This window comes from Acanthochromis polyacanthus, chromosome 7, assembly GCF_021347895.1.
Source record: "Acanthochromis polyacanthus isolate Apoly-LR-REF ecotype Palm Island chromosome 7, KAUST_Apoly_ChrSc, whole genome shotgun sequence".
NCBI classification, from domain to species: Eukaryota; Metazoa; Chordata; class Actinopteri; family Pomacentridae; genus Acanthochromis; species Acanthochromis polyacanthus.
In genome coordinates this window covers 22,154,183-22,169,784 of record NC_067119.1, presented here as the reverse complement: position 1 = coordinate 22,169,784, position 15,602 = coordinate 22,154,183, and the positions used below count along the sequence as shown (strand labels likewise).

Sequence of the window (15,602 nt, the reverse complement as noted above, 5' to 3'; positions counted from 1 at the left end):
AAAGCAATATCACATAATAGACAGCACTATTTCCCATATGTCAAGAGGTAAGACCGACAGGAAAGGAATTCTTGCCAAAAGATGAATTACACACATTCTCACCCACACTTCAATCAAGCACCCTTGTAACTCTAAGAGTCTAACATCACAACAAGCACAGCGAATGTTTATTCAGCTTGACCGCTGTAGTTGTTCTCAGACTAATTTTAGAGAAGGCTGGGATATATCCTTGACCACAAACCATCAGGAAGGAAGTCACTACTTAAAAAAACACACTGAGCAGTCTAAAAGTAGAATTTTTGTTTACATATGTATTTAACAAACTCCTCATGTATTGTAGGAGTGCCAAGAGAGGTCGACCAATCAGAGTAATGCGATGGAAACATTACCAGTTGTTTGTTAATTATGAAAGGAAATGTCTGTTTCCTGTGTAATATAATTCAGTGTAAAGTTTATGGTATTAACCAGACAGACATAAATGTGCTTGAGCCACACAAAGCAAAGGCAAAATGGGAATGCGACCCAAAAAAAAAAAAGGGAGGAGGCTGGGAAATGAACTTCATGGACACCAACAACTTGAAAAAAAAAATATTATTCAGTTTCTATAATACAATTAATTAGGAAAAAAAATACATATTTTCTATTCAAGCAGGGATTCTTTAATTCCATAATCAGCCTGACAAACACTAAAATCACCCTCTTAGAAAACACAAAAGCCAAATTACTCTTAATACCAAAACCAAAATAACCAAGAGCACAAGCACATACAAACTACACAGAAGCGCAGCTGTTGATTAACCATTTAGTGGTTTCCTTCCACCCCAGTAAGTCAGAGGGGAGTTACTGACGCAGGCAGAAGGGAATTCAGTTTTCGAGCCTCGACAGGAAACATGATTACAAAAGCATGCCGCATACACTAGCGGGAAGCTGAGCCTGAGCACACACCACGATTAGTTCTACTGCCGCTGCAGAGATGCAAAACAGCAAATTTCACCGATGGAAAACTCTTGAAAAGAAGCAACAGCTACACGGGTGAAGACAGGAAATCTTTAAAAACTTTGGGATCCAGACTTAAGGGGACATGGCTGATATTGTGCCAGGATTACTCATTTGTCTGATGGCAGTACAGACCAGTCAGCATGAAGGTAAGTCAAAAAAAATGAATAGAAGATTACTACATGTATTTTTTTCAGCTAGGCTCCAAAATTAGATATTTATGCTTTGACATTTTTGAAACTTTAAGTCATTTCGATACACACCAACTAGACAAGGCCTCATCTGGAAAGGAAACTCAAAACTAACAAATTTAACGTAGTGTACTGTGATTAGGTTATTTAACAATGCATAAATTTGTGATTGAAACTTTTTTTCTTGAAATGAAAAAAAGACTAGCCAAAAACATACAGTATAACTAACTAAACCTCTGCCTTATTGTAGTTAAGCATAATTTCATTAATGACAGGCTAATGCTATAAATATTGTTTTTCTTTTCATTACAGGAAATACCACCAAGAGCAAAACCAATTCTCAACCTGGTGTGATACCAAAAACCTTCAAGGGGTTAACACACAAACCCAATCACACCAACCAGCTGCCGGCCCTGCTCTATCCCAACACAGACCCTCCCCTGTACGTGAACCCAGAGGACCCAGTGACAGCCTACACCACAGGAGTCCTCAGCACCTGGGTCATACCTTCATCATACATCGTAGCCATGCTGGTGGGAATCCCCTCCAACGCCTACATCCTGGCCTTCCTGAGACTCAGACTGAGGGCAAAGTCCTTGGCCACAGTAATCCTGTACCTGAACCTGGCCTTGACTGACCTGCTGCTCTTGCTTTCTCTTGCACTGCGTGTTCACTACCATTTGAATGGAAACCACTGGATATTTGGAGAAATTTCCTGCCGGCTTATTACAGCTTTGTTCTATGGGAATGTTTACTGCTCAGCTCAGACTATAGCGTGCATCAGTCTGAAACGCTACCTGGCTGTGGTGAAACCATTTTTGTACAGAAGGCTGGCTAAGACTACGCTGGCACTGTGGGCTTGTTTGCTTGTATGGTTCCTGTTTGGAGTTGCCATTATACCTGAGCTCCTTGTGAGGCAGAGCTACCAGATTACCCAGCTAGGAATCACCACTTGTCATGATGTACTTCCACTAGAAGAAAAATCTCATTCCCCACTGGTGCCATACAGGCTCATGCTAGTTGGTCTGGGCTTCATAGTGCCCTTACTGATTTGTGTCTATGCCCATACAGCAGTGGCTTACCACCTTGGACAAAGTGCTTGTGACTGGAGACCGTTTATCAAGGTCAGCACTCTGGTCTTTATCATCTTTGTGGTGTGTTTCTTGCCCAGCGGCATCCTGCACATCGCCCACTACATCCGCCTGTTTACTAGCGGGGACGATAGACTCTATGGATACTACAGAGTAGCAGTGTGCCTCTGCTGCTTCCACAGTTGTCTGGATCCCTTCCTGTGTATCCTCATTTCCAAAACGGCAACCTCAGAACTACAATTCATTTCCCTCCGTGGGATCCCTCAGAGACCGGCAGTTACGACGTGACACTGGATGCATGTACACGCAAAAAAAACCTTTCCTTGCTCAACTATTGTTGAGACACAGCAGGGAGGCATGAGAAATAAAGATGTGAAACTTAGGAATGGACATTGTGAATTTAACAGAGTAATCTATGTTTGGTCCAAAACAAAAACAATCTTTGTGACTCAAATGAGTCTGTGTACTGTATCAGAAAAGGGACATGTAAATTGTGCAATTCTATCCAAGCTCATTATGTACATCCAGCAAATTCACAGATTGAAAAACGGTTTGCCTGCTGACAGAGTCACAGTACATTAACAACTGCAGCCTGTCCTGCGTTTTGAATGTCAGACGAATAAATGCAGAAACAAACAATATTTCTGAAAATGTATACTCTTCTCCTGTAGGTTTTCAAGTATGTACACAAAGGCTTGAAACCAAAAAGACTATAAAATTAAGCTACTCAGATTCTGTATATGAAGTAACATTTAAAAAAAAAAAAAAAAAAAAGTCCTGTCCAGTGAAAGTACAACACCAATAAAACTAATGACAATGAGATGACCTTATTCAGTGTGGTTAAAAAAAATGGTTCATTCAGCCTTGACAATTTTTTGCATATTTTGCACAAGCACAAGTTTTCCACACATATTCTAAATAAACAACAATTGTGAAAATACCTGGCATAGAAGTTGTTTGGTATATTGTAAGACATCGTGGTAGTGTTTGGCTGTGGCTGAGTTCACCCCCGTCAACTTGGCTGTAGGCAGAAGAAGGGCTGCAAGCGTCTGCTGATGATCACCAGAGTTAAGTGCTTCATTGATCTCAGCTATAGCTATGATACCTGGAGGTGGAGGACAGATTTAATGTGCGTTATTGTGTGCTATTCCACTTTTGCACACTGTCGATTTTCAAACTGTTGGCCTAAAAGTCCTAGAGATTGAAAAAGTAAATCAAGAAGTCAGAAGTTGCAGCAATGCCTTAACCAAAAAAAGAACTCTGTAACATTTTCTTACGTTCATGCTCTTCCTGGACTTGAATATTGACTGTGTCGATGCACTTCTGAACATCATTCCAGGTGAGGAACTCTTGGCCCCTGACAAGAGCCTCAGCCCGTTCTTTGATGAGCATGTCGGCATACCTGAGAAAAAGTGTTTCAAAAACTTTCATGACATCAAATGAAATCACATCTCGGTATCTCACGCTAAAGTTAAAATGGAGACAGATCTACAGTACAGAGGACATGCAAAAAAATATTCCTGTAAATTAAGTTTTAAATCAAATAATGTTTTTAAAAACACACCATCATCAGAGTAATTTATTCACGGCACTGCAGCAGCAACAAAATAGTGACTGGTAGCATCCGAATTGCCATCAGAGTTACAGTAACACCAGTGTTTATGGTAAAGTGTGTTGTCTTGCTCAAAGACATGTCAGTCGGAAAAATGCTTTCCCAAAGAGAAGATGTTTTCCCATAAGCAGCAGATGTTCTTCACACACTGAAACCTTTTTCTCCTCAGCAGTCCAGATCCATCTGTCCTGCGGCCATCTTACCTGTTCAGGTTGTCTTGGTCTATGTTAGTGAAGCCCAGAGGAGAGTCTGTTAGTTGCTCAATCACAGCTTGGGGTCTTTGGTGTCCAGCACCTCGTTCAGTACTGCTACAGCCGACAGCATCTCCACAGCTACGCTCAATTCTTCGTGGCCCAGCCCAGACTAGTGAACAGAAAGTACTGGATCAAAAGCATGAAGTGATATTCTACTCCAATATCTATCTAGCCTTGACCCTTCTCATACCTGTAAGCAGCAGTACCAGAATGTACGAAACATGTCTCACCCGCGGCCCTTGTAGCTGCAAACTGAAAAGCTCAGCCTGGTAGAGGTTGGCAGCAGTTTGGTAAACGATCGGCAGTTGTGCCTCAGGGTTCATCAGCTCCTCCACTGTGTCCGTAGAGTTGCCAAGACGAATGGCTGTGTTGATCCTTGCAACCGCTTCAAGTTCTGGTTAAGAGAATTATTATAGGTAGTTATGTTTTGCAGATAAACCTCAACTCAATTTCTGCAGACACTCCTCAGTATGAAAACTCCACTTGTTGTGAAGTGAGTGATCAAAAACATTAGTGGTAGATGTGACTTTTAATAACCGATCTGTAAGACGCATTTACAAACATCCTTGGTAAACTGTGCTTACTTCGTTTCTCTGCCTCAGCAAAGTCATTGCAAGAGCTGACGACTCGCTGAATCTCTTCTTTGTCCAGCATTACTGCTCTCCCACCTTCCTGCAGCACAAAAATTAGAATACACAGGAGAGACAGCAGTAAGATCCCATGATTACTCAGCATGCTTTAATGCAGGGCGGCAGAGAGTGAAGTGAATAGGAGCGTCCATTTCAACTGAAGATACGGTTTTATTATATTTAAAATAAAATATGTTCAAAGTGTGAGCAGTGAAAGCAACACAACAGTAACAGCTACAGTCCGACAAAATGCTGTGCTCTCAGCAACATTTGAAAAATTAAACAGATCTATCAGATGGACTAAAATATATCAGCAAAACATTCAGTTTGGAAAGTGGGTCAATGACAGTTATTAAAATAAATATTCCTTTTCGATACATTTCAACACCAGAGTTTTCAGCTATCAACCACAGGATCCTCCCGAGTTGCTTTTTCTATTTGGTTTAATTCTCTCTTTTCCCACAACTGCAGATAAATCCAATTAACTCACTGCTGGAATTGGAAAACCAGAAATGATCCGACTACTGACGCCATGAGTTAACAATTAAAAAAATGAGCTCTGACTGAGTATACCTTGGATTTATGTTGGCAGTAGGTGGTAAAATGTTCCAGGTACCAGGAGCAGTTTGACTCCTGAACACCCAGCAAGGCCAACGCATCAAGCCTGAGTGCAGCCAACAGAGCAGCTTCATCCTTACTCAACACGGCTTGGTTCACCTGCCTTACTGCTGCCTGGACTGGAGACACAGAAAACAAAGACAAACATCTCTCAGTGATATCAAAGTTACTTTTCAAGGCTAAGCTCTGAAACAAGGCAAATTTAATATAACTGAATATTTTGAATCATACAGTCTTTATTGCTTATCCAGAGTTGATACATGTCCTGTGTTGATGATACATTTAAAGCAATAAGGATTTTTTTTCCAAGCAAAAAAAAAAAAAAGTATTTGTTGTACATGACAATATTTTGGGAAAAGCTTTTAAGGGTCATATGAGAAAGTCCTTACCGTTTACAAAGTCAATGCAGCTCTGGATTTCCTGTTGAGTCAGCAGCTCTTCATAAACATCTCTTTCTTCACTAGCAACTGAGGACCGCTAATAACAAGAGAGAAAGTAAAATATACGTTTATTTGATATAGCATAGTCAATTACATTTCATATATATTTCTTTCCATTAAAAATAACGAGGCTACATATTTTACACGTCACATCTCAGCGATTAAGTGAAAAAGGATGTTTGTACAGTATTTGTAAAGAGAATGGGAGGCGTGATGCTGGATGGTGTGGAGGGTTAGTGTAAATACAGCTGACAGTGCAGCCGCTGGAATGTGCTGTCAGGGCCTGCGGAGTGAGTCAGTGCAGGCACTCTTTCAGACTACAGAGGACAGTTCTCCACAGTTACTTTAGCTGTCAGTATCGGAGAACACGTCATAAAACACCTGCTCAACTTGAGTTTACATATTTTGCACACCGAAAATTTAGTTTGACAATTGCTCACACTAAGTTCTAAATGGCACACAGAGACATCAAGAGTAAACATCTGCTGGTGGTCGGCAGATGGTAACAGGTCAACAGATAATAAAAATCACAAACTCCAGCTGAGGTTCAAAGGTTCTGAAGGAACTTCAATCTGACTGCAGACATGGTGCATTAACAGTCATGTTCTTTAAGTTCAGTATAACGACAAATTTATCCTGCTTAGACTAGTTTCATAATTTTTTTAATTTATAAAGGCAACACTAAAAATTGGAAAAATGATTCAGCTGTGCATGAAATAAAGTTACTGGGTATTTGATTATTATTTATTGCTCCACTGCATATCCAGTTCCTACAAATACATGTGGTCATGCTGCTGGTAATAAGTCACAAACAACTGATCATGAATGTATCGTCAGATCAATTCCCATCACAGTTCTTATGAGCGTTCATAGCGTGTACATTACTCATATTGCAGTATCTGTATTTAGAACAATATTACGTAATCAGCATCAATTTTCACCAGTACAGGGACACAAGATCCAGCAAGCTGAAAAAACTAAGACTTGTATGCAACATGTCATCATATCACAGCCATGAATAAGCCCAAACAATTATTTACATGATAATTCACTTAAAATAATTCGATGTACACCACTATGGATGTGAACAGCAGTGGAAACAGTGCAGACATCAGTAACAGATGGATTGATGATCATAATTCCTCTGCTGGTAAGCCTTTAAACATGTCTATTTCTAATGTGTCAGTTGATGCTGATGTTCATTGCTCTTTCCTGCAGTTTTCCTTCAGTTAAGCTGAACCTGTTCTTATTTTTTCCCCACACAGCAATCAGATGTATTTTAGCACAGCAGCAGACTAAAACCTTACAACGTCTAGTTCAGATGAACCTAAGATGTTAATTAGCAAAGCAACAGCCGAAGCTGAGATTTAAGTGTTCGTTCAGCTTCTCACCCTCCCCGAGGATTGCTTGCGAGCTTTGGCCTGCCTCAGTGTGTCCTGGTAGTCTTGGGCCAGAGCCTCCTGGATGTTCCTCAGCATAGCATTAGGATTGTTCAGGGCTCCCATTGTCACAGAAGCCTGACCTCTGTCAATCGCCTCATTGATGGCAATCACAGCAGCATGCACTGATACAAGAGTGTAAACATTTTATTTAATAATTTTAACATTAAACTGTCAGAAGCATCACCAGAATTCAAGTTAACAGGTGAGAGGACTCACAGGCTGCTTCATCCACTGAGAGCTCATTGGCCAGGATACCTCCAATTTTACTGAATGCTGGCATCTGAATGCCATACTTGTCCAGTTCACTCCTCATGTTACTGATCTCTTCCTCTGGAAGACAAATATATATTGATGACAGAGCAACAGTGGTGGCATGGCATAATACAGGCTAAAAAGTAATACATACAATACGATTTATTTTCTTTTAATTGTTGTTGGAAAGTCAAATATCAGATAAAATGACTATTTTCCGTAATACTTTACCATTTAACATGTGGCTAGACTACTGTGAATGGGACAATACAAGTTTACTGTACTTTAAACACGAGTTAAATGTTTAGAGTGATTAATGCCCTTTAGAAGGGCAAATGAAGGTTGCTCAGACAGCAGTTCAATTCTATGTTTGTACGGCTCACCATAAAATTTGGTGGTAGTTGCTCAGTATTTTGACAAATATAAATGTTTCATAAATGTGCTCAAGCTATTGAGAAAAAAACTATTATTACTTGAACAAAATGAATACAAAATTTTTTACCAAAGTGCAATTAAAGTTCCTTAAAACTAAGGAAAAATCAAATAACTGTTCATTAGTGATGGAAAATGAAGTTGTAAGCCCTGAGACATTACCTGAGACAACTCGATTAGGTAATGTTTATCCTTCAGTTTAATTGCAATTGATAATACCTTCACTGTTGTTTCTATTGTCTAAACTGAATACACGTTTGTGCTATACTTTGGTTGGAGATAAACTGATTTCTAGGGCTGTTACCTGTAAAGGCCACTTTTCCCAGCAGGTCTTGGATCTGTGGTGCAATTCCCAGTTTGTACAAGTACAAGCTGAAATAAACCACAGGGGGTAAGATTCAGGGAAAAAAGCAAAACACTGTGAAGTGAGAAACATTCTGTCGATCATCAGTGAGTGAAAACTAACATGCAGCTATTTATTTTTCTCTCAAAACCGGGTTGCCTTTGACATCTACCCCTCTACACCACAGGGGGGTAGCATTGGCTCAGATTACAACTAGCACTATCTGACAGTAGCCAACAGGCTCAGGTCACCAGGCAATTAATTCAACAAGCACGTGTCTGGAAAGTTCATAAAACTTTCATCTTCTGGCAGGTACCTGATAAGCAGTAATGAATTATAGATATTTGAGGCAGGCCTGGCATCAGGACAGCTCTGAATGGAAGAGTTGTTGTAGCTTTTGGCTGTTCTGCCCTTTGCTCTCAGCATGTGTGTGTACACATGAGATACACTCTGTCCTTCAAACACAGAAGCTTTAAACAACCAACTAAAATCTGCGTATACAAAGGGCAACGTTTTAACACGCAGGCAGCTGATACAAACACAGTAACAGCTGACTGGGGTTAATGAAGGCAAATGATTACAAGCCACCAGGGTTACAGACAATCAGCTGACTATCTTGAAGCAACTCTCTCCCCCTCTCTGTTTATTTTCAATGATTACCTCTTCCTTTAAGACAACAAATTAATCTTTAACTGCTACGACTTGAAGAAGAGTTTCGAAATCTACTGATATCTATTTGCAAGGTAAATTGTTTCCCTGTTATATCACGCTCCTTTTCAATTTTCCACCACAGTGAATGTGCAGAAGCATCCACTATTTTGTCTCCATGTGTTTGTACCCAGAGAAGCATAGCATTCACTGGAACCTTGTGGGACTAGAGCTGGACTCGCAGGAAGGAAGAGCACGTGTGTGCATAAGGAGGGAAGGAAACCAATTCTCTTAGGACCTGACCGAAACACTACAACAGAGAAAACAATCCAGGCAGCTCACATAACCACTCCCTAAATCTGTGTTTGGCTGACTGGATCGGTAAGACTGATAAAAAAATTTACCCTTCAGTTCATTCAAAGTCATCTGAACAGAAGAAGCAAGGACCTAAAGTTAAGTCGAGCTAAGCCCATTTCAAAAAGACCACAAACTTTAATTGCAAGACCTTTTACACAACCAAAGCTGTGACCAAAGATTTACCACTTTGACGTGGAGCCACATGTTTAAGGTGAAGAGTTTAGCACTGATTTGTTGGGTTAGGTTTGTTAAAGCAGTGTGACATGCTCATCAACAAACTAAAGCAACACTATCTGAAAAACTGAATTTAATTCCTAATTAGCTCGTAAGTTAAGGTGTTTGAGCAAACAGGCAATTCAAGGGCTGCAAATGTGTAAACCTGCAGAATGTTGCTTTACTAGCAGCTCATTACTACATACGTGGTTCAAACAAATCACAAAACATGAGTGTTTGACAAGAAGCACTCTCACTACCTTACACAAGCAAAAATAGGATTTTGCAGTTTCTGTTTCATATCATTTCCTAAGTACTATTTCTGCTGTTGACAAAAAAAAAAAGAGAGAGGTTAAACGTAATAGACACAGCAAGCAGATGTAAGCAGTTTTATACATCTGTCATTTCACAGATGAGCTGTTCTCAGATCCTGTGATAAAAAAGCACTACATGTCAAAGTCAACGCTAAGTGTTTGACACTGTCTGCTATTGCTATCTAGTAAAAGGAAATGAATCAGAATTAAACGGTGAGTAAATGTCAGAGTATGAACACACTGCTGCTGCACACATGCAGAAGTCGACATTTACAAGCAAATGTAATCTAAACTGCCCGATGGCTCCATTTCATTCAAGCTACCAGATACCAGCGCTTAGCCTTTAGGTCATCTAACAATAGCATTTTAGTCCTCTGGTTTATATTTCTCTCCTAGAAGTGAAATCACACTCCGCATTCAGGTGTGGCACCTTGAGGAAAAACCAACAGAGTATCCTGCCACTGGTAATAGAGATGAGTGAGCAATTTTGCTGTCAAATGTGAGAAATGCATAAAGACAGCACAGTGAAAAATCAGTGTGTTTTTGGAACCCTGAGTCTTACCTCAGTGCATGTATGCAGTATACCACCTTGGGCATATTTTTGCGATCGTACACATCTGTAGTTTCAGGATAGAATATCTGAAAGTAGAAACCACAACAGTTATTTTTCACTCTTTTTTTCTCAGTGTGTTGACACTCTTATTCTGCTGCAGCCTAATAGGTGCACACTGCATATATAAAAACACTGTTTTTTACATTTTAATCTGTACATACATGAGAAGCACCAAGCACTGGATATAATATTCAGAACAGCAATAAATAAAATGAAACTCCAAGCAGCAGTAGTGCAGTAAACATTAGCTTTGCAAAGCTTTTTTATTTTACAGAGATACATTAACAGCAATCTGGGCCATAATTTCTTAGGTACTAAGTGCTATGAGCTTAATAGAGGTAGTATTTATGTCAGTGTTATTACATTAATTGCATTATATTTCAGAGGTGTCGTGTAGTTTCTCCACTCCTTTTCACTGCTCAGAATATTAACACTCTAGTTTCATTCAATCATTAACCTTCCGCGTTTCCTTTAGGATACGGTCCAAATTTTGCGAATAAAAATACTGAATGCAATTTGGGGACAATTTTGCCTTTCTCTGAAACTATTCTAATCATGTTACACCTTATTGATGCTCTTAAAAGGATACAGGTAAGTCTGCATTATCAGATTCCTAAAAAGGCTATTCATAATACTTTCCTATTAGATTGTTATAAACAGCAATCCCAACAAGGGTATCAGTTTTACTTCATTTTCATTTCCAGGGTACGCCTCAGTGAAGTCTTACATCATCTCATAAATGATGTAATGAGGTTAATACTGTTTTGTCAGAACTGCCACACCCTCATTACAATTTAATGTATAAAATGTTGTCTGTATGTGCTGCACTGAAGCTAGACGTTCCTAGTTGCTAAGACCGTTTAGCCCTCTAATATAAACAGAAAAAACAAACTAATATACATACACAGAAGCCAGGACCCTCTATGTCTACGTTATGGCAGGAAGCATCAGTTAAATGGGATGTCCTTGGCTGAACTGGTTGTTTTTCGTTTATGTAAGTTCCCGACCCAGATGGGCTTGTGAGACAGCTGATATTCCACTGGAAACACTTCTCAGATGAAGCATTACATTGCAAAGAAAAAAAAAGCAGTCCCAAATAAAATCTGCTGCCAGCAAATATTTCGACAACTGTAATCTCTCAAGAGTCTTTCTTCCTGAAAACGAGTCACATCTTTGGGAATCATGTAGATTAGTGTGCTGACATAATTATCAGCTCTATAGATGAGTAAACTACGCCATGAAGTTTCTTCATGGTGTAATTCCTTCCTTGTGTTTCAGATTGTTCCACTTTAATGTGTGTGTTGTTGTATCGTAATACTGATGCTCCCTGAAACAAAAGCTGCAATATCTTATCTTAAGGTATGATTACTGTAAAAGCTGACTTAATGGGACTGTATGCGGTCCATGTTTACCTTGGGCAGGCCCACTGACTCCATGGCTCTGAGCCACTGCACCGTGTTGTCAGTGTGTCTGAAGTGCAGCCCGTTGCTCTGAAGATGAACACAAGAGCAGAGACACAAAAAGTGAGGCTACACAATCAGAAGAAACTGCAAAAACATAGTGGCAAATACCGTTGCATTTAAGACCTTAAAACATGCGCAGGCTTGTTGAACTAAAAACCTCGCATGGAGTCCTTAACTTATTACACCATCTATGAGTCTGATTGGTATTGTTTAAAATGTGTCAAAAAGAAATATCACGTTTACAGTCCAGCTAAGAATCTCACTCCACCAGCACAACAGCTGCATATTACGAGACTAGCCTGCCATGTTTCTCTCTTTCCTGTGTACATCTGTTTAAAACTGTCAGCAAGTGCTTGACAGATCTGGAAACAGTCTTTCTGTCTGCTGTGATGCAAATGTAGCACAACTATACTTTACATAAAGAAGAACAATGGAACAGCAAAAGATGTACCTTATAACGTGTCTGATCTCTGTCATAGATCCGTTTTTCAGACACCATTTTTGGGGCAAAAAAGTTGGCGAGTTTGCCAAGGTAGACACCATTCCTGAGTCCCTCTTCCAGTTCTGTGGTAGGGGGCAAATCCTCCTCTAAGCAGGCCTCCATCCACCTGAAAGCACACAAATATTACCTCTGATTAGACGGAGGGTCTTCATAAGCACAATGATTTCACAATTTTGATCACTTGCAAACATACTGACACCAGGAAACCACTTTTGAGGAATGTCAAATTCTAATCAAGCTCCTTGCTGTGAATGGGCGTTTAGAGGTCGACTTTGACAGGCAGAAAACATGATCATGTCGTGTATAATAAAGACACTAAGTTACCTTATTTGACAGAAATCTATGCAGAAATATGATAGATATCCATGAGTGATTGAAACTCCCATTAGCAATTTTTGAATTCTCAGTCGTTATGACATTGACACTGGTGATTTTCCATTGGGGCTGCACAGTAAGTTTGGTGGTAGCACTGTCGCCTCGAAGCTCAGAGATCCCCCGGTTCGCATCCCGGCCTGGGATCTTTCTGCATGGAGTTTGCATGTTCTTTCTGTGCATGCGTGGGTTCTCCAGCTTCCTCCCACAGTCCAAAAACTTGCTGAGGTAAATTGGTAACTCTAAATTGTCTGCAGATGTGAGTGTGATTGTTTTTCTCTATATGTAGCCCTGTGATAGATTGGTGACCTGTCCAGGGTGTCCCCTTCCTTCACCCTAAGTCAGCTGGGATAGACTCCAGCCCCTCCTGAGACCCTAACGAGAATTTAGTGGTGCATAGGTAATGGAAGAAAAGGATGATCTTCCATTGGTCCCGATGAGCAAATATTTGCAAGACAACACATATCCTTCTATGCAGTGAAAACCTCTAGGACATTATCTCAAACTGGCTCAACCAGCAGAGCTGAATGTAGAGATGAGCACATCACAAAAAAAACATACAGCATGAGCTCAGTTCATTTAAGCTATAGACATTGTATACATTTTCAGTTAAACCGTGATCAGGGCATTTAATTTGTGCTACATTTATTGAGTTCTCCAAAACATTGCTGAGGTTACTAGTTACTCTGTGTGCCCTGGCATCTGATATCTAAAAAGTACTGTGCAGAGACATTAGTTGGCTGAATGCCTGCATGTAGTCAACAAGTCAATATTGGCTTTTCCTGCACCTGCTGAAGTTCCGATTCAAGCAAAAGCTAAAAAAAAACAAAAATTACAAAAATATATCAAAGAGGAATCAACACAAACTATAGCATCAACTTTTAGACAGACATAATCATTTCAGCTTTGAAAACTGAGCTGAGATCACATTAAATTACTGTTAACAGCATAATACTAGGCTACCCAACCTGTACAGTGTGCAATATTTATTCATTATGCTCTCAAGAGTCACTGTAGCTACAAACAATTGTAAGGTTTTGGTTAAACAGAGCAACAAAGTAGTCTGTTAGTGTGAGGGATCTGGGAATTGTTACAGGCAACACCCACACTGAGTCCAGCATGCTTTAGAAAGGGGGCAGCAGGCACACTGGCACTCTGCTTTGAGCTAAAGATGTCAAGTGGACAATGTGAGGTAAACAATTATCAAGATGAATTTACACTACTTCAACTGGTCTATAAAACTGAACACTAATTAAAGGTTATGAATTCCTGTTGTGCTAGATACAGATTTTCAACACCACAAGCTGACCACAGATTTCTGAAGACAGCAAAAGCTAAAAACTGAAGAGAATACTCTGCAGAATTATAATACCTTCTTTCAAACTGATGTAATTTCCCTTTGAAAGGTTCAACAGCAGCTTCAGGGACACAGTCTCTGCCAGACTATTCCCAGAGATATTAGGAAAAAACCCATTCCAAAGAACTAGTGAATGATTTGTGAGCTTGGTGAATCATGAGTGTCTGAATGTCTGTTACACATTATCCTTCTGCCTGTAACTGACACCAATTTCACTGCTGTGGTTACACCTCTGACATGATTGAAGGAAACCAAAAAAATAAAATGTGGGCAAGTTGGTATATTGTTGCTTAACACCCTACAGCTGCATTCGTCCCTTGCCCAAAGGACAGTGTGCAAGCTGCATTGATTTAGCTTGCTTATGTTTCATGTATACATTTCATTCATACCAGCAACTCCTGCCCCCTTTGAGTTGCAGCATTAGCAAGAAAGCCTTCCCTCCCACATGCGGGCCGAAGACACCTTGTTTTGTTTAATTAGGTGGGTGCTCACAGAGCCAGGCAGCTCCAGCCTGGCAAAATACGTGTCAGCACATTAAGGACAACCACAACAAACCATGCATGCACTGTCAACACAAACCCAGTGGAGTGTGTAGATGATGCATCTTGATGATTAAACTATTCGAAGAAACCACTTATGTCAACCGATGCTGTGTTTATGCCACATAAATCGCTCTTCTTGTTTATGCCAAGAGCGATGCCATGCTGAGCCGTTTATACAAAGGACAGCACAGATAGCCACTGCACTTGCTCTGCAAAATAAGTTGGTCTGTGAATATTAACATGAAAGTTAAGCCCTCCCCACATGGGGAATGTAAAATCTTACAGGTTCACATCAAACCTCAGCATTAGAGCTCAAAGGATCAAGAGCAGAAATCTAAGTCATTTTCTCAGTCCACATCTCTGTAATTATAGTTAGCAGGGACATGCTTCCTTCTTAATATTAATGGCATGCACTGATGTTAAGCATGCATTTCTTGGCTTGTTATCAAGCAGACATGATTGTGGTATCAATATAATTACACATCACTTAACCTCTGACAACCGCACAATACTGGCAGTAAGAAAAGGATCCTCTGCACAGCTCAGTTACTGCAACACGGGGAGATGCATGCAACTCAACAAAACATGAGCAAATTAAGAAAACATCTTCAGTTTGGTTTCACACTGCACATACACATAACACAGTGTAATACAGACACACACTGCAAGTGTCACCAACAACAAAGAGTCTGTTTCCAGGCGACACAAACTATTAATGTTTAGTTTTGGAATCTAAGGTAACAGGGTACAAGCAAGTGGATCTACCAGTAGGTTTTGCTTACATAACAAGACAACATGCCACACTTAACTGTGCTTTTTTCTCAGATTCATTGAATTGGATGATTAATAATAATCAAAAGGATGACACCAGATGCATAACACATCTGCAATAACATCTGGACAATATGATCAGAAAAAATA

The 15,602-nt window shown here is 40.0% G+C and overlaps 2 protein-coding genes across 2 annotated transcripts in view; one reads left to right on the top strand and one right to left on the bottom strand.

Moving 5' to 3' along the window:
* Positions 1–15,602, bottom strand: part of iqgap2 (IQ motif containing GTPase activating protein 2) — a 34,091-nt gene that overhangs the window by 11,767 nt on the left and 6,722 nt on the right. Inside the window, 14 exon segments of the mRNA XM_022193089.2 lie at positions 3,220–3,383; positions 3,556–3,680; positions 4,094–4,163; positions 4,166–4,253; positions 4,375–4,538; positions 4,729–4,816; positions 5,347–5,510; positions 5,781–5,868; positions 7,223–7,395; positions 7,490–7,603; positions 8,262–8,329; positions 10,395–10,471; positions 11,858–11,935; positions 12,360–12,516. Coding sequence (XP_022048781.2) covers positions 3,220–3,383; positions 3,556–3,680; positions 4,094–4,163; positions 4,166–4,253; positions 4,375–4,538; positions 4,729–4,816; positions 5,347–5,510; positions 5,781–5,868; positions 7,223–7,395; positions 7,490–7,603; positions 8,262–8,329; positions 10,395–10,471; positions 11,858–11,935; positions 12,360–12,516 — 1,618 coding nt within the window.
* Positions 850–3,218, top strand: f2rl2 (coagulation factor II (thrombin) receptor-like 2). Its single transcript, XM_022193115.2, has 2 exons — positions 850–1,145; positions 1,500–3,218. Exons 1-2 carry the CDS (start codon positions 1,082–1,084, stop codon positions 2,564–2,566), a joined length of 1,131 nt encoding a protein of 376 aa, XP_022048807.1. The 5' UTR covers positions 850–1,081; the 3' UTR covers positions 2,567–3,218.